The sequence below is a fragment of the Cyprinodon tularosa genome, unplaced genomic scaffold (genome assembly GCF_016077235.1).
Source record: "Cyprinodon tularosa strain WSP-4 unplaced genomic scaffold, ASM1607723v1 ctg150, whole genome shotgun sequence".
NCBI lineage: Eukaryota > Metazoa > Chordata > Actinopteri > Cyprinodontiformes > Cyprinodontidae > Cyprinodon > Cyprinodon tularosa.
In genome coordinates, this window is record NW_024038332.1 from 349,526 (window position 1) to 368,902 (window position 19,377).

Below are 19,377 nucleotides of genomic sequence, written 5' to 3' on the forward strand. Positions count from 1 at the left end.
ATTTATATATATATATATATATAATAGACACCTTTAAATTCAGTCAAAATTTCCTGCCTTCAACATGTCTGACGAGACAAAGAATCCACTTTGAAAAGCATACATTTAGGTATCTTTGCAGACGTCAAGATGAGGCTTTCAACTCAAACATTTCTTCACAGCCAAAAGCACCATACTATTAATATATGATAGTATCAAGCTGTTGGGCGGGAAAATGAAGGAAGGACAACTATCTCTAAAATTCTAACAATAACTTAGCAGCTAGGGGTCTGCAACATGCAGTTTTGCAGCCACAAGTGGCCCTTCAGACCCGCTACAATGGCTCTTAAAGGAATAGTACACCCAAAACATGATTAGCCTTCATTTTCTACTCACCCCCATGCTGAACAACACTCTGGAGTACTTTTTTGATATCTCAAATGCATCTGGAGATCTGGGAGGCTTCTTGCTATCTGCTGACATTCAAATAATGGAGGTCTATGGTGACCGAGACAGAAAGGTCCATAAAAGTCCACAAAAAACGTCTCAATATTCCTCCATACTGCTCGTCCAATGTAATCCAAGTGTCCTGAGTGGGTAGCATCCAGAATTTACTCGAAACGAAGTCATTTAGAATGTTTTTAGAGCATAAACAGTAGTGTATAGGATTTCCTGAAAGCACGCACATGCGCGCTCACGACGCTACGGAAGCCGGCAGACCAAACCAGATGAAAGTGCGCATTCAGCGTCTGCTCTGCCAATAATGCAAGCGTAGAAGAAGAAATGTGCTGTTTACCTGTGCAAAGAAAGAAACAACGAAAGAAAAATGTCTGAGGACTTCAGTGTTGAGGAAGAGCATGAGTTCTTTGCCGAGCTGAATGCGCTGGTTTGGTCTTCCGGCTTCCGTAGTGTCGTGAACGCGCATGTGCTACTCTAAATGACCTCTACGTAGACGGACTCAGGGCAAAATGTTTGGATTTTAAAGGCTACAGACTCCTGAGCTTGATGGTTTAAACTCTCTGTATTAAAATAAAACAAGGATCCAAAGCAAACACCAGCACTTCCTGGAACAGATAAAGCAGCCTCACTGTGTGCTTCTGGGATTACCTGATCCTCAGCTGTATAGAACATGTATGAACTGTACTTTTAAGTTGGCTCCATTTTAAAATCTATTCAGTTCAATTCAGCTTATTAATATAGCACCAATTCACAACATATGTCATCTCAAGGAACTTTACAGAGACAATTCCACCAAATCATACAGTCAGAGTTTTCTATCTAAAGAAAACAAGTTGATTGCATTGATTCATTGATGCAAAACCAATCCCTCACACCAAGCATGCTTGTAGCAACAGTGGAGAGGATTTACTCCCTTTTAACAGGAATAATCCTCCAGCAGAACCAGGCTCAGTGTGAGCAGCCATCTGCCGAAGCCGACTGGGGTTCAAGGAGACAGAAGCAGAGATACAAAACGCAACTGTCAACCACCTTCACCGGTGGCCCCTTTCAGGAAGCACGCAACCAGGCAGTCAAGCTCAGAGCCAGCTCCCATGTCAAAGGATGAAGAGAGCACATACAGTTATTCACAGTCAGAGAAACAGGACTACACTGAAAATCAGGTCAAGCTCCAACACCTATAAACAAAAATGTTGATATTTTTCTCCAGAGTGGTGTCACAGGCAAACAGAATCAGATTAAACCAGATGAAGAAAAAGCAGAGAGAACATAACGCTAGAGATTGAACTAACAAATTCTGCATAATTGGATAATAGAGTTAAAAAATGAAGCAGAATGATAAAAAAGGGGTCCCTATCCCCTCCAGCAGTATAAGCCTATAGCAGCATAACTATAGAGATATACCAGGATAACCTGAGCCACTCTAACTATAAGCTTTATCACAAAGGAAGGTTTTAAGCCTACCCTTAAATTAGACAAGGTGTCTGCTTCACGGACTAAAACTGGCAGTTAATTTCACAGGAGAGGTGCCTGATAACTAAAAAACTGCCTGCTTCATGTTGAATAGCAATAAAAGCTGGCTTCGATTTCACATGAAGATTGTTGTTGGCTACAAAATGCAAAAAGTCAAGGCATAACTGATCAAAATCCAAAGCTTTTAGAGAAAGTAGAATTTCTATTCATAATCTAAAGCTGCTCCTTCATGATATAATTGTCCACTAATGTAATCAGTTTAGTTTTTTTAAGAGGTTAATGCTCTTTTTATCTGCAGTTTGATTATTTTTCATGTATTTTAACGTTCAAATAAAAACTTTGGTGTTTAATGTGTGCTTTCCTCATCAGTTATTGCTTCATGAGAATCACGGGCGTGCTTTTATATCCCTTTCTCTCTTTTTCTTTTTTTCCAAAGAACTGTTGAACTGTTGTGCAGACACGTCAGGCTACTGGGGTCTGCCTCCAAAGAAAGGAATGTGTTTGCGTGTTGGAGGAGGGAGAGGACACGTGCTGAAACAAAGAGGCCACTCCCCGCGCTGGCTGTTGGAGGGAGAATTTGAAACAAAATAAGAGCAGATCTGTGCAGGAAAACCAGCCGGCCCCCACCAAGCAGAGGAGAGGAGCAAACAAAAGAGCAGATGTGCTGTACTTAGAGTTTAAACCTGCTTGCTGGTTTCTCTGTTTACAGATGGCCTGTTCAGCAGGTTAATGAACCTTTCAAAAATAATTGAACCTAAAAAAAATAAATACCTGAAAGTTAAATTGGTTTGTATCTTCCAGAAAAAAAAATGATTCTTTACTTAAAGCTTTGAACTTATGAGAATATTTAGCTGAGATGCTCTGTGAGAAACAGGCAAATAAAGACTGAAGACAATGCTTTGCAATGAATCAAACTGTAGTTATAAACTTATATTTATCCAGGATGTTTACAAGTATTAACAGTGTGGTTGTGGTTTCTTTTTCAAGGGTGTAAGAAAGAGCTGCAATCATCTTTAAAAACAGAAATCTGTTTCAAAATTTTGAATTAATTGGTTACTTTTAATCCACATTGGCTCAGTTTTTAATCATTGATAAATTCTGTTTAGTTATTTTTTAAACTTTGAAATAATTTTCTTTAATTTTTAACAGGTTATTGATAACGTTTGAATTGAACAAGCAAATTAGATTTCTAAAGAGGGACGCTGTTTGTCGAAGATGTGAAACATGTCATGTTTTAGATAGAATATCTTTGATTTATAATTTTCTTTGTTAACAACAAAAAAATCTGGATTCAATATGGCTAATTTTATTACCGGTAACTGTGTGGATCCATGTCTGTTTTTTAGAGAAAGTCGTTGGACGTTTTGGTCTTTTTTACTATCAAACTAAATCATTTGCATAAAAAAAAAAATGAAAAAAAATTACAGTTGACCAAAGATAAAGATTTATGTTTCCCAAATCGAGCATTTCATTGCTCAGTAAAAATTACACCATGTAATTTCTTGAACCCCACTCGGCCTCATCAGATGGCCGCTCAAACTGAGCCTGGTTCTGCTGGAGGTTTCTTCCTGTTAAAAGGGAGTTTTTCCTCTCCACTGTCGCTACAAGCATGCTTAGTGTGAGGGATTGCATTCGAGTCAATCAGTCGATGCAATCAACTGGTTAGATAGAAAACTTTAAATCAATTTGACTGGATGATCTGGTGAAATATAAACTGCCTTTAAATGACATGTTGTGAATTGGCACTATATAAATAAACTGAATTGAATATTTGCATTAACCACCAAATGTATACCCTTATTAAATGATCCCACTCCTATTTGGATAAAATTTGCAACAAAAAAACCCTTATCTTTCTAAAGTACATAAGTAAAGGAAATTCCAGCCATAAATCCTATTGAATATCTCACATCTCTTCTATTTAAAAAAGCAACATCTCATTGGTTGGTTTTCCAACATAGACTAAACCTTTACATATATTTCTACATTTTGTATTGTTGCCATCAGACCAGTTCCAGAGGCTGTATTCAAATCCATTCCAAAACAACATTAGTAGCCTTTGAGGACACTGTCTCGTTAAAACGCCTAAATATGTCCAGATTTTAACCCTCAGGCTCAAACTGTCACCCTCTGGGAGGACATCTGTCAGCATGCTCAAGAACAACGCTGGATAAGCAGGACTTAAGCCCGGACAGAACAAACTGAACCACCTCACCCGTTCAACTGCATTTGCAGCTCCTAAAAAGGGTTATACGGTTCAGGCGGGAAAAACATAGAAACAAGGACTTACACTGCAAAAATGCATTTTTTCGTGGATTAATTTTCCCCTTATTAAACAGGAGACACCATTTTTTTAATGGAACAAAATTATTAAAATAAAAAGACTATCGAATTATCTAATTTTAAGAGCAAAAACACCCATTCTATTGGCTGATTGTTGTAATTACTTGCTCTATGTATCTTGAGAGATTTTTACAGATTTTACAACGTAGTTTTATGCTGTTTCAATACATGGCAACTATGGGACGAGTGATGAACTGCTGTAAGTAGGGAGAACAGTGATGCATTTATTTCCTCAGATTAAATTCTGGTGTGAGGTGGCAAAAAAACAGAAGAGACACAAAATTAGTGTCAGATGTCAAATATAGATTTTATTAACAGATTTGTACTTACTTTCATAAGTATTTGAGCTTAATTTCAGCAGGTAAATAAGACTTCTTCCAATAGAGTGACTGTTTCTGCCTTAAAATAAGAAAATATTATTAGATACTACCCCTTTGAAATACTGGTTTTGTTCTTTTTTTTGTATGTTGCTGTTATTCATTTGGAAAATTGCTTCATCTGCACAGAACCAATGAAAATGACCTTATTTCAAGAAAAGCTTTCTCAAGTTTCAGTATTTCTTCCAGTTGTACCAGTACTTTCCAAAGGGTTTGAATAATGGACTACCTTCAATTTTTCAACACCTTTACATGAAACTTTTAATTTGTCTTATTCAGTTTAATAACATACTGTGATTTCTTTTGCACATCCCTGGTGTTGCTATGTTTCACATATCCATTACAATTCAGGTAATAATGTGCACATCTGTTATTGATTTATATTGTAAAAACACCTTACATTAAAATGCAGTTTTATTATCCTGCTATTTTTATACACTTTTCTAAGGGGCACATTGTGCCACCACTTCTATAACCTTTTGGTGTAAAAACCACAAATTCCCCATTGTGGGACAAAAATGGGATTTTGTATTTGTATTCTTTACATAGTCAAATGACTAAAAAAGGAAAACAGAATAAAAAATAACTGGTTTCAGAAAAGATAAAGCATCCGACTTCCAACAAACTTTACAGACCATAATTTAAGTTGAGGCCTGAAAGGAAACCAATATTGAGCTGCATCCTCTTACTTAGCAGTGGTCAAATAGATTTCACAATAATTCCTGATGCACCTTGGTGGCTACAGAAATAGTTTCACCACAACGTGCTTCAGAATTTGAGAGATTTCAGGTACAAATTGTTCCAAAAATTTTATTTGACAGATCCTTGTTTAGTCGCTTGTAATCCGTTTATAGAAATGTTACAGGACTTCTTTTATCTTTAGGTTAGTTGCTCTTGTTTAATCAAGTAACATGGCAGAAAAAAATGCCCTGGCATCAGAACGGACATTTTGTGATAGTTTCTTCCAATAGAACAAACCAGTTTAAGTGTTTGAAGTCTGTGAGCGGGTACAAACTGGAAGAGTTGAAGGACTGTTAATAGAAGATAAAAGGCCATATAAAACACTAACAGTTGTATAAACCATGTGAAGTTTTTGCCCTCCAATGAACTCCCCATGATTAACAGGTTGTCACGTTTTGTTCTTAAATATTAACTAAACTAATGAGCATTGGGGTGTAAAGCGAACTGCAAACAGTCCATGAGTTAGTTTTGTTTACAAATCAAGGACAGAAAACTTTGTCTTTTTAAAAAACACAAGCATGTTTCACAGCTTTATTAGCAATAAATTCATGTAAACTCAAGGGAATACTAAAGTAAAAAGGAAGCCATTTTTTAAAAGGAAAAAAATAAAAATCAGATTTGGTGTAAAAGAGTGGTTTTTAATTTTTAAGCCATAATCACTTGCATGTCACCTTTGAATCAGAACTTTTAACACTTCTACATTTTTCTTTAGAAAAAGGCTACAAAAGCAGCCACCTGAATGCACATTGGATATTTATTTCAGCTGCTCCCTCACAAACCCATACCGAAATACTGAGGCCACCAAAATCAAAGGTTCAGACACAGAGCAAGACATTATCTCTTTGAAAATTAAGGAGTCAAAAGCAAAAAACAAAAAAAGAAAAAGATGAAATATTGAAAAAATATTTTCCGCTCTCGCCGACCTGCAGCATAAGGAATAAAACTGCAACCAGGCTTGCTTTGGTATTTCACTTAGAAGTTCTGCAACCGATCAGTAAGAAGGGAAAAGAAAAGGTCTGACTTCATCTTTTTATATGAAATTCAAATATCCAATTAGCTTTTTGTTTGCTTTTTTTTTTTTTGGAAATTCTGGACAAAGTATTACAATGATAATGTCTAATTCAGGGCCAAGCTATGAGAAAAATATATATTAAAAAGGAGTATAAAAAAGAAAAAGCACCTTGTTGTGTTAAGAGTAAGTGCTTAAATAAAATGTAAATTAAAGACAAAATTCAGATTTAGCATTTAGTTCAGTTGTATTATTGCAATCTGTCACTTATTTGTGCTTCCAGAAAAGACAGATAAAAAAAAAAGTAAAAAAATAAAATAAAAAGACACACACTATAAATGGGCAATAGGTCCAAGTGGTTTTCTTAAAAACAAAAACACTTGTAGAAACTCGGCATTCATTTGAGTAGGAGGATTTGTTCCCTGCAAGTCTTCCCATGTGGAAATTTGCATAAATATAAATGATAAAATGTGGAGGATTTATGAAAAAGTCCTTTTTCTGCTGGTCAAATCCCAAAAGGCGTTTCTAATTGATGGGCTCTGTCTGTTTGTGGGGAAGGCAGGGGTGGGAGGACGATCACGGCTTCTTTAATCTGCTGTACATGTCTCGCTTGCTGCGCTCCCCGGCCCAGGTACGACTTTTCTGGCGGAATTTCCTCAGATCCTCCTTAAAGTCTTCGTGGTGCATCGGCCGGTAGGACTGAGGTTCACACTGCGTCTGTGAAGGAAACGGCATGCTTTTTAGGGGACCAACACACACCAACCCCACCATGGAGATTAAAATTTCTAATGAAACTCAGCTTTTTGATTTTAGAAATACATTTTTGTAATTTTACACTAAAAATGAACGTAGGAATTTTGTTATTCTATGCTTTATTTGCTAGAAACAAGCGAAAACCTTTATGAATTTCTGCACCATAAATAGGGCTACACCTACAGCCGAGAGTGAATGAAGTTATTAACTTGTTTTCAGTATCAGTGGGGTGTTTAGAACTGATGTCACGGCAAAGGTGGGATGAAGTTTAGAGAAAGTCACATCTCCATCCACCTCTCCCAACAGGCATGCAGCCATCAGCCTAACCTGCCTTAACAAGTTTAAAGGTGTCAGCTTAACATTTTACAAGTTGTTTTCATCATTATAAAAGTGGAACAGGTTACAGTGGTGATCCTGGCTTTACTAGCAGATTGGTTTGATTGTTAAAGGGAAATTAATTGGGTAGGTTTTGAAAGGAAAACTTAATTTGTCATCATTATTAAACTTAGGAGAGGAAGGGGGGTTTTAAAAAAAAAAAACGTTTTTGAAGCCATGTCGCCCAGCCCTACTTAAACTGATTATAAAAACCCATAAAATAATGTTAAATGTTGGGGCAATTGAATTAGACACTGAAATCCTTCAGAGGTGATAATATGAACCTAATTTCTATTATTCTAGTATTGGTTTTTGCTTCCTGCTTCCTGTTTGGACCTGTTCACTTCCTGTTTGGATTAACTGAGTGTGCAGCTGTTCAGAGGATCTCCATCTGAAGTTAAGTTATTTTCTCTGTGATATCTCTGTATCTAAGTAACTCTAACTGACTACTTTAAAACATAGCACCTTCTGCTGCACTTTTCTACTGAGCACTTGTCAGTTTCACACGGTTTTATTTCTGATAGCAAGGAGTAGCTAGCCTAGGCTAGCGCTAGCTTAGCATTGCTATGGCTTCTCTCTCTCCCTCCCTTGACTCTTTTCCAACTCTTCCTTCTTCCTCTCCTCTCTCCTGCTCTCTGTGTCAGATGTTCAGTTATTCCTCTGCCTCCTTTAGTGATAATGGGATGTGTAATAAGTGTAGTATTTTTGTAGCTTTGGAGGCGAGGGTGTCAGAGTTAGAATCCAGGCTTCAGGCTGTTGAAGTAGGCCCCCCACGTAGCTGTCCTCCAAAAGTGCCTGAGCAGCCAGGCGATTGGGTAACTGTACGCAGAAAGCGTAGTCGTGGATCTCTGCCCACTGGTCACCACCAACCCGTTCACGTTTCTAACCGGTTTTCCCCACTCAGTGACACACCCACTGAGAAGCCCACTCTGGTGATTGGCAGCTCCATAGTCAGAAACGTGGCATTAGAGACACCAGGGACCATAGTCAAATGTTTGCCGGGGGCCAGAACGGGCGACATCAAATCCTACCTGAAACTACTGGCTAAGGATAAGGTTAAATACAGTAAGATTGTTATTCACGCTGGTGGTAATGACACCCGGTTACGCCGATCGGAGGTCACTAAAATTAGTGTTGCTTCGGTGTGTAAGTTTGCCAAAAAAATGTCGGACTCCGTAATTTTCTCTGGTCCCCTCCCTGATCTGACCAGTGATGACATGTTTAGCCGCATGTCGTCATTCAACCGCTGGTTGTCTAGGTGGTGCCCTGAAAACAACGTGGGCTACATTAATAATTGGCAATCCTTTTGGGGAAAGCCTGGTCTGATTCGGAGAGACGGCATCCATCCCACTTTGGATGGTGCAGCTCTTCTTTCTAGGAATCTGGCCACATTTATTAGTCCTCCAAAACCCTGACCACCCAGGGTGCAGACCAGGAAGCAGAGTTGTAGTTTAACACACATCTCTGCAGCTTCTCTACTGTTACCCACTCTTTACTCCATCCAGACAGTGTCTTGCCCACGACCAAAATCTAATAAATTAGCAAAGATTCCCAAAGGAGTAAATCATGATAATCTAATTAAAATCAAAATAACTCAAATTGGGGAAAAAGTTAAAACAATTAAATGCGGTCTGTTTAACATAAGATCGCTTTCCTCTAAAAGTCTACTAGTTAATGACTTGATTTGTGATAATCACATTGACTTGTTTTGCCTTACAGAAACCTGGCTGCAGCAAGAGGATTATGTGAGCATAAATGAGGCAACTCCTTCAAGCTATTTAAATTTTCACATCCCCAGAAGTTCTGGGCGAGGAGGAGGAGTAGCAACAATCTTCCAGTCTGACTTACTGATTACTCCCAAAACAGTTAATACCTACAACTCTTTTGAACATTTAACCCTTAATTTCCCTGATCCAAATTTCAAGGCAAGAAAACCTCTTCTTTTTGTAACTTTGTATCGTCCACCAGGTCCTTACTCTGAATTTTTAGATGAGTTTTCAGAGTTCCTTTCTGATTTGGTATTAAATACTGACAGGGTCATCATAGTGGGAGATTTTAACATCCATGCTGACATTGAAGGCGATAGCTTAAGAGCAGCCTTTAATGCTATCTTAGACACTATTGGCTTTGTTCAAAATGTGAATAGTCCCACGCATTCTCATCTTCATACTTTGGATCTTGTGCTGACATACGGCATAGAATGTGAAGAAATAACAGTATTTCCTCACAACCCTGTCCTCTCTGACCACTTTCTAATAACCTTCAGGATTACTTTAACAGAGTTCTCCTCCCCCAAAAGAAGGTTCAATTTTAGTAGATCTTTATCAGATAGTGCAGTTATAAATTTTAAAGAATCTGCTTCACTTTCTCTCTCCTCTGTGTCACTGAGCAGTGCTGCAGAGTGCAAAAGTTTAGCTTATTCCCCTTCACAGGTTGATGATTTTGTTGATGGGGTTGCTAGTTCTCTGCGTATTGCCTTAGACAACGCAGCTCCTTTGAAAATGAAAACCGTTAAAAATAGAAAGCTTGCTCCTTGGTTTAATGCAGAGCTGCGTACTTTGAAGCAAAATGCTAGGAAACTGGAGAGAAAATATCGCTCCACAGGCCTGCGAGAGTCCTTCCTAGTCTGGAAAAATGGTTTACTGCTGTATAAGAGGACCCTTTGTAAAGCAAGAGCAGCATACTTCTCCTCATTAATAGAGGAGAATAAGAATAATCCTAGATTTCTTTTTAATACAGTTGCCAAACTCACCCAGAGCCATAGCTCTGTTGAACCGTCCATTCCACCTGCTCTTAGCAGCAATGACTTTATGGGATTCTTTATAAATAAGATTGATCTTATTAAAAATAAGATCATAAGCACTCCTCTATCCGCGATTGTACCTGAGGTAGTCATGGAATCTGAACTGGGTTTAGACTGCTTTGATCCAGTTGAACTCTCTGAATTAGCAAAATTATTGTCTTCATCTAAGCCTTCAACTTGTATGTTAGATCCAGTTCCAACCAGGTTATTTAAGGAGGTATTCCCTTTGATCTCCTCCTCCATTTTAGATGTGATTAATCTATCTCTGTTACAGGGATATGTACCTAAAGCTTTTAAGGTTGCTGTAATTAAACCTCTGCTTAAGAAACCGTCTCTTGACCCAGATGACTTGGTCAATTATAGACCTATATCCAATCTTCCTTTCTTATCCAAAATTCTTGAGAAAGTAGTTGCCAAACAAGTTTGCGATCACTTCCACCATAATGAACTTTTTGAAGAGTTTCAGTCTGGCTTTAGAGCTCATCATAGCACTGAAACAGCTCTGGTGAAAGTCACTAATGATATTCTCATGGCCTCAGATAATGGACTTGTATCTGTGCTCGTCCTGTTGGATCTTAGTGCTGCATTTGATACAGTTGACCATAATATTCTTTTAGAAAGACTTGAATATTTTGTTGGAATTAAAGGAACAGCACTAGACTGGTTTAAATCTTATCTATCTGATCGAATTCAGTTTGTTCATGTTAATGATAGATCTTCAACACGCTCAAAGGTTACCTGTGGAGTACCACAGGGATCAGTGCTAGGACCAATTCTCTTTACTTTATACATGCTCCCAATTGGTAGAATTATTAGACAGCATGGGATTAATTTCCACTGTTATGCTGATGATACCCAGCTATATCTGTCTATAAATCCAGATGAAGCTAACCCATTACATAGATTACAGGCATGTCTTGAAGACATAAAAACCTGGATGACTCTTAACTTTCTGCTTCTGAATGCAGACAAAACAGAAGTTATAGTCTTTGGACCAGAGTCTCTGAAAAAGAAACTGATTAGCCAGTCACTTCATTTGGATGGGATTAAACTGATTTCAGATAATAAAGTAAAAAATCTTGGTGTTGTTTTTGATCAGGACCTGTCATTTAAATCCCACATCAAAGAGGTTTCTAGAATTTCCTTCTTTCATCTGAGGAACATTGCAAAAATTAGAAATATCCTGTCCAGGGGTGATGCTGAGAAACTAGTCCATGCATTTGTTACTTCAAGGCTGGACTATTGTAATTCTTTACTATCAGGAAGTCCACAAACTGTAGTTAAAAGCCTTCAGCTGATCCAAAATGCTGCAGCCAGAGTTCTAATGAAAATTAAAAAGAGAGATCATATCTCGCCTGTCCTGGCTTCTCTTCATTGGCTTCCTGTTAAATCAAGAATAGAATTTAAAATCCTCCTTCTCACATATAAAGCCTTAAATGGCCAAGCTCCATCTTATATCAGAGATCTGATTGTTCCTTATGTTCCTAACAGAGCACTTCGCTCTCAATCTGCAGGTTTACTAGTGGTTCCTAGAATTTCTAAAAGTAGAATGGGAGGCAGATCTTTTAGTTATCAGGCTCCTCTCCTGTGGAACCAACTACCAGTTTTAGTCCGTGAGGCAGACACCCTGTCTACTTTTAAGGCTAGGCTTAAAACTTTCCTTTTTGATAAAGCTTATAGTTAGAGTGGCTCAGGTTATCCTGAGCTATCTCTATAGTTATGCTGCTATAGGCTTAGACTTTTGGAGGACATAGGGACCCCCATTTCATCATTCTGCTTCATTCTCTCTCTGTTCTCCTATTCTGCAGAATCTGTTAGTTCAATCTCTAACCTTCTGCTCTCTCTGCTTTTCCTCAGAGTAGCTTTGCCTCGTCTGTTCCTGTTTGGCTGTGACGTCATCCTGGAAAGAAACATCAGCTGTGCTGCTTCTATCAACACCCTTGTTTATAGATGTTGGAGATCGGCCTGTTTTCCAGTGTGGTCCTGTTTCTCTGACCGTGACTGAGTGGATGTGCTTTCTTCGTCCTCTGGCATGGGAGCTGCCTTGGAGCTCGTCTGCCTGGCTGTGTGTTTCCTGGACGGGGCCGCCTTTTACAGCTGCTTTTTGTATCTCTGCTTCTGTCTCCTTGAACCCCAGTCGGCCTCGGCAGATGGCCGCTCACACTGAGCCTGGTTCTGCTGGAGGTTTCTTCCTGTTAAAAGGGAGTTTTTCCTCTCCACTGTCGCTACAAGCATGCTTAGTGTGGGGGATTGTATTTGAGTCAATGAGTCAATGCAATCAACTGGTTTTCCTTAGATAGAAAACTTTGTATCAATTTGATCTGGTTGAACTGTAAAGTGCCTTGAGATGACATGTGTTGTGAATTTGGCGCTATATAAATAAACTGAATTGAATTGAATTAATTTCTGAGTTTAAGTCACAAACTGACTAGCTGATCTTTTATTAACTGGAGATGTTTGTGCCGTCTGATCATTTGTTTGTTAATAAAAAAACATTTAGTAGATTATGTCCAAATGTGTGGCTTTTAAGAGCTGAAGGAAAGATACTTTTTATAACCAGCTTAACAGCTGAAATAAGAGCATCTATGCCGTAGCCATGATATGAACTGTTCATTCTCCCAAAATTAAGGAAAATCAGTAAATGTTCTGTAGAACATCACTTCATCTGCATGAGTGAAATCAGAAAGCAAAACCAACCTGGAAAAAAGGGAAGAAGTCCTTGTATCCCCCCTTGAGGATGTAAAGTTCAGGGTAGTGGAGTTTGGGATACTCGTTCAGGGCGCGGTCTCGTTCCCTAACGAAGCGGCACATCCGAGGGCCGCGCTCCGACGAGAACTCGCAGTGGAAGACGATGACGACTCTCTTCTCTGGGCTGGATGGGACGATGGGGGTCTTGAGGAGGAAATCTTCAACTTGGTCTTCTTGGTGCAGATTCAGAGCCCCCTGATATAAAACAACCACAACTACGAATAACAAGTGATCTTTGAGCGTTTCTGCTTGCCTAGAACATCCCGGTTAAACCGACTGTTGTCACTCTGTAAACAGGGTGGGTGATGTTAGCTTACTTTGATGTGTCCACCTTCAAACTCGTAGGGGTAGCGGCAGTCTATGATGATGATCTGATCCACCAGGTGGTCAAATTGGCCGGACAGAGCCTTCACCATCTAAAAGCCAACGGATGCGTTAAGAACTGGATCCATGACATGCGGTCAGACATTTTTAGCAGAATGACTGTACCCACCATCTCTGAGGTGATGTACTTGAGGTCTTGATGTTTTCCCTCCACAGTTGGTAGAATAAAAGGCTAAAAAGACAGAAAGGGTAATTGGATTAGAAAGGATGCCCGCTTTATTTACGCTACAACCAGAGCCAAGGGCGTTTGAGCCTCTCTCACCTTGGTGAAGTCTCCTATTAGCTCGTTAGAGGTGGACGCCTTGTCCAGCAGCTTTTCAATCTCAGTGTGACAGAAAGACTTGGATCTCTGGAGCAGCAAACAACTCTGGAAGGAGAGTAGAAAGCGATTAAGAGTGTATTTGGGGAGTTAAGGATGGGTGTTAAAACCTGCCAATCACACCAGCAAACAGAAGTCTGTGAAGCGGATGCAGAGTTTGCTTCCTGGAAGGTGCTGTTCAATCAGAAAGCAGCAGCTCTAAAATCTGATGATTCCTAGAGAATATCAGCCATTATTAAAGAGTATTCCTGTCGAATTTAGCTATAGATAATTTTCAGTTTAATTGGTAAAGCTGGGCCAACAAAATAAAAACATGTTTATTCCAGCCTTGTGTGTCACTCATGTGGAAATTCACATCTGGCCTTTGACAGCAACATTGATGCAGCAGAGTTCAACTAAAGTGAAGAAATATTGTGGTGCATTACAGCTACAGAGGCCTTCATCGCAGGGAGGCCTGTGGGAATGTAAATCCTGCTTTATGCTCAACATGTCTGAGATTATGCCACCCATGTCCTTCCTCCAATGACAGCGCACTACCAAACAGATTAAAACCCTAGACTCAGAATGCTAGCCTGGTCTTTGACCGACTGTACAGGTGTCGTGCTAAGGTCGGTTTCACCGAGGGCATTTGTTCTCCTTTTAATTCATATTCAATTCATTCTGCAGGGAGAGCAGAAACGACACTTTCTTCTTTTACTTCACGGATTAACAGATAGCCGCGTCGTTTCCTACACAATTCTGTATAGCATAGAAAGCACTTCATCCATCTGCCAGAATTAAATTATAATAAACTTTATTCGTCGTTTATAAAACGGCACAGAGCATATAAACTGCCTGGATGCCTTGCTGCTGAGCTCAGCCTAGCCCTGCAGTCAGATTTGACTGATCTTTAATGGAGCTTTCAGAAATAAAACTAGAAATAACAGCTCATAACACATTGATTTATAGGTTTTGATGTTTATATACACTGGTTAAAATACCCATGTGGTAATTTAAAGGTTTAAGGGATTAAAATGAATAAAGTTAAGACCATTTCATCCAGACAGAACTCAGGTTATAAAGAGAGATAATCACCATTCTTGGAGATTCAGAGTTTTGCTCCAGGCTGTTGACGGGTGTCCCTCCAACGCTCCGCCGTCTCTTTACCCTCACAGGAGTGTTTTCATCAGCAGGGCAGTCGGGACGCTTCACTGAGGGCCGGGACATCGGACTGGGCATGGAAGGCGAGCGAAACAGGTTTCGTGGCCGACAACGGATGATGGGCTAAAGATGGATAAAAATGTTACTTAAACTAGTCCTGATCTTAAAGTCTCTCAATGGGATAATTTATTTTCTAATGAAAAACTTACAGAGTCCTCTGGTGTACTTTCAGCCATCAGAGGAGCAGTGAGCAAGCTCGCCATTCCTGTGGGCATCCCAGAATCATCCTGAAAGAATAAAGGAACATCATTATAACATCAAATGTTTTTTGTATTTAAAATGTCCTTAGTTCATTTTATTCCCAGCTAGCAGCTCTTAAACCTTAAATTTGCACTTTACCTCCATGTGATCATCAAGAACATCCAAAAAGCCATCATCTTCATCATCGTTTAGAGAGGAGGTGAGGGAGGAGCGCCTCAGAAACACAGGGCTGGAGTCAAATTCTAGCGGCTGGGTTCGAGAAGGTGAAGCAAACTGCAAACACACAAAAAAAAGAATTTATCTCTGTCCGTTTCTAAACGCAACAAAGAGATTGTGAAGGCATTTTCACCATGAGTGCCGGAGCAGAGCTGGGGCGGGCAGCAAAGGCTTCCTTCGAATGACCACCATGGAGGGAGCGCATGCGGCAGCGGGACGCAGGCTTGGATGGTTTCTTGAATTCAAAGAAATCCTAAAAAAAATGAGACAACATTAAACAAGACAGTATTAGAGAAAAACATTGTTTAAAAAACATGGAACAAGGCATTCTATTCACCATGTTTCTACAAATACTTGTGTTTATCAACATTAAAACACATCTGGTGAAGAGAATTTAAACAATAACTGCAGGGATTATAAATGAATTTTAAAAGCTTGAAAAAGGCAATGCTTTTGCCATAGTAACAGCTAATCTTATGTTAAACAAGTTGATGCATTTGGCGGTAAACATTAATCCACTAACCTCTGGAAGATTCTCCTTGTTGTCGAGTTGTGAGACAGAGGGGTTCACTTGTGGAGGTTGCTGGCCGAATATTCCATAGCGGTTGGAGTCTGTCTCCTGTCCTTTTAAAGCCGGACTTAAACCCAGGAGCTGAGGCTGATGCAGGGATTCAAACACAGAACCAGTTAGAATGAAAACCTTTATGGGCTGAATTTTGTTCCTTTATTGATGAAAGCAAAAAATAACTTTTGTAAATGGAAATTTGAGTTCGAGGTGCAACTTCCTCTGGAGTGAGGAGTGAAGAAATGTTTTTATTCTTCTGAATGGATGTTGGCAACATTACTATTGGTCAATGTGAACATTAGGAGTGAGCATCCGGATCAGCAACGTTACTCTCAAAACGTTTCATTTCCGGGGAGCCTTTTCCCCAAACAATAGGTAATGGAACACAATTCACTCCATACCAACATCTACTTTTCATTTCTAAAAGCGTCTACATTTTGTATTCGATACTATTTTAATCAGATGCAACAGCCAGATTACTCAGACAATAAGCCGCCATCTTGCATCAGTCACTGAACTGAACAGTAATGCAGACGGCAACAGTTTAAACAAGGTCTTCAAAAACAGGGCAATACTCACAGGCAATGAGTTGATTCTTCTAATTGGCATCTTCCTAAAATGGGAAAAAAAGGGAAATTAAAATTTGAAAAAACAATCCCAATAATAGGAAATGTCGCTCTTTTCTCAGTGTTAATGCAAAGCCAGTAATTTATTTTTAAACCTGACCCAAGCTTTTCAAAACACTACTGTCAAAAAACAAACAAAAAAAAACGCAACAACTTTAATTTCAGATTCAAAGAAACTTACTCGTTGACAATTCGCTGTGACTGCTGAATGGCTTTTTCAAACCTGTAATAAAAAAGAAATAATCATGTTGGTGGCGAGTCTGAACAAAAAAAACATCTGTTAAGCCTCTGAAGAAGACAGAGATGGGAAGGTTTAGAGGAAGTAGGGTGAATATGAGCTAAGAGGTGGTCCTTGACGCCGCGGTAATGCCCACCTGTATGCTAAACAGGCGTGCAGCTCCGAGGGGGAAGGGAGGCAGGAGAAGTGATGCAGAGATCAGCTAATCTAGCAGCTGTGTGCCGCTGAGCCCCGAGCTGGAGGAGCTCTTTGTCTGTGGATAGGGGGAGCGTGCCCCATTCACAGGAGTCTGGAAGACGGGAAAGCAGTTCTATAGGGGTGTCCTCATTTCTATAGCGCAGACGCAAAACCTGAAACCCCCCATTTAAAAACATCAATGCTGAGGAAGAGTGTGCCACAACCCAAAGGGGATGGGCATCATCTAACCTAAGACCAAAGCCCCCCACCTCAAACATCACCCTGACCTGGAAATTTCCTAGCAACCAAACAGCTGTGAAAGGAGGTCAATGGGCCCATTAGCACCCAGCGCTGCTGCAAAAGAACTTCCAATCAGAGAGCAGCAGATGCCCCCAACCCGACCGGGAGGCCACCCAAGACCAGGCAACTGGTGGAGATAACAGCAGGCAACTTTCAGAGAGAGTTGCATCCTCCAGGCTTTCAGGAAGCACTTTAAAATACAATCTAAACATGTATTTCTGTGTTACAAGAATGTTCCACCCAAAGGTTAGGCAAGAGGCAAATTATTTTTTTGTCCAAAAAAAAAAAAAAAAAAAAAAAGTTTAATTGATGATAATATTTAAATGAGAGCTGAAAGTTGGTTTAAAAGTTTCAATTTTATATATTTCAATTAAATCCTTAACAACTGGTCTCATTTAAATTGAATCTGCTCTTGTTGTGTTTATCTAAAGCCAAATAATTTTTAAAGTTCTTTATTGCTGTCATGTTTGAAATCAAAAGGGATTTTCTTTTTTCAGTAGTTGGACTGATGGAGGGGAAATTTATCAGCTCCCATCTTTAAATATAAAGAAAGTCATGCCTCAATCAGCCTCATCAGATTAGTAGCAGCGAGCCATATAGGAGAACAATAATCCTATAGAGGAAATATCAGGCTCAGCTGAACCCAAAGCACATGGTTGGAGAGGTGGGGGTTTAGAGGGAGGACAAGAACTGGGCAGGGTTGGGAGTGGGGCCGTGATAAACGCTGATTAGAGACAGAAAGGGGGGAGAGAAAATTAAAGAAATTAAAACTTACGCATCTTCCACTTCCCCATCCACAGGACTGGGGAAATCTAAGCCAAGGCCTGGGAATGAAAAGGGAAGATTCAGTTAATAGCAGGTTTGGAAAGGCATCATCAGCAGAGCTGATGTTATAAATATCTGAATTGAATTAGAAGCAATAAATAACTCTATAAGATGGAGGCTCAGACTCTAATAGCATCAATAAAAAAGGGCTGCAGTGAAAACTCACCAGCATCAGATGAGACGTCTGAGGCAAAAGAGGGAACCTTCTCCAGCTGATATTTTCTCCTTTTTGGGGTATCACATTGGCTGAGAAAGTAAAAAACAAAGACAGATTTATATTTCCTCTGTGTGTTTTTTTTTTTTTTTTTTGTAAACAAGGAAAAAAACAAAGCAAAGATTATAGATAGAAATACCTTCCAAGTCCCACTAATTTGTTCATGTCCAGAGCCAAATTGGTGACCGGGGACAACACTGTTTCTGGTCCGGGGGAGAACAGATTCCTGCAGTGCGAGTTTTTACCGTTCATGTCGGGTAGCGTTAGCGAGGAAAACCCGGGGATCCCGTCGGGCCTGCTTTTAAAGGCGACGCTTAGCGGACTAGCAGGAGCGAAGCGCGATTCCATCTTTCCTACCGTGCAACCTGGATGAATCGCTGAGAAGGGAACACTTTGAGTAAATTTAGTCTGAGCTTTGAGCCAGGGGATCCCAATTATCAAAACACCATAAACCGCACGCTACCCCGGAAGCCAAGCAACCAGCTAACTAGCAGTCAATTTAAGAACACATTTCCGAAAAAATCGTCTCCGAAACACCGGTAGTAGGTGACTCGGTGAATCCGTGTGGATAAAAACGACCATTTGGTGTTATAAAAAGCAGTAACTGAGCCACATAATTACGGAGCAGAGAGCTGCAGGACACAGTAGTATCTCTCTGACAGCCCCCTGGATCTCTGCGACGCACTGGGAAGCTGCTTGTATTTATGTTCAAAATAGAAGTCTAGAAGCGGCAAATTTCTATCCAATCAGAGACCTCGTAACATTCCGCTAACCAATCAGAAGTCTGAACGCCTTTTTCCTGTCGTTCACTCACCGGATGTGGATGTGACGCATCACAATGCTTGTTACTTTTGTATCTTCTCGCTCCAGCTAACCCCAGACTGCTCACCCCGGTTTTAGATAGCTCTTTAATAATAATAATAAAAGAAAAAAAATGGAGATTTTAATTTTAATAAAAAAATCAAAAGAATAAAAGCAATTAATTCTTATACAGTGAACAAGCACATAAATATATAAGGTACATGTTATTGTATACACACATCCTTGAGCTAATA

The 19,377-nt window shown here is 39.6% G+C and overlaps 1 protein-coding gene across 1 annotated transcript; it reads right to left on the reverse strand.

Annotated features, from left to right (window-relative positions):
- Nucleotides 1–5,986: 5,986 nt before the first annotated feature.
- Nucleotides 5,987–19,008, reverse strand: cdc25b (cell division cycle 25B). The gene is made up of 15 exons (XM_038279449.1): nt 18,462–19,008; nt 18,275–18,354; nt 18,059–18,107; nt 16,750–16,791; nt 16,522–16,555; nt 15,901–16,035; nt 15,511–15,630; nt 15,300–15,434; nt 15,110–15,187; nt 14,835–15,023; nt 13,704–13,808; nt 13,551–13,613; nt 13,375–13,473; nt 13,007–13,252; nt 5,987–7,095 (listed from the first exon to the last, which is right to left on the reverse strand). Exons 1-15 carry the CDS (start codon nt 18,668–18,670, stop codon nt 6,955–6,957), a joined length of 1,725 nt encoding a protein of 574 aa, XP_038135377.1. The 5' UTR covers nt 18,671–19,008; the 3' UTR covers nt 5,987–6,954.
- Between the last annotated feature and the right edge of the window lie 369 nt (nt 19,009–19,377).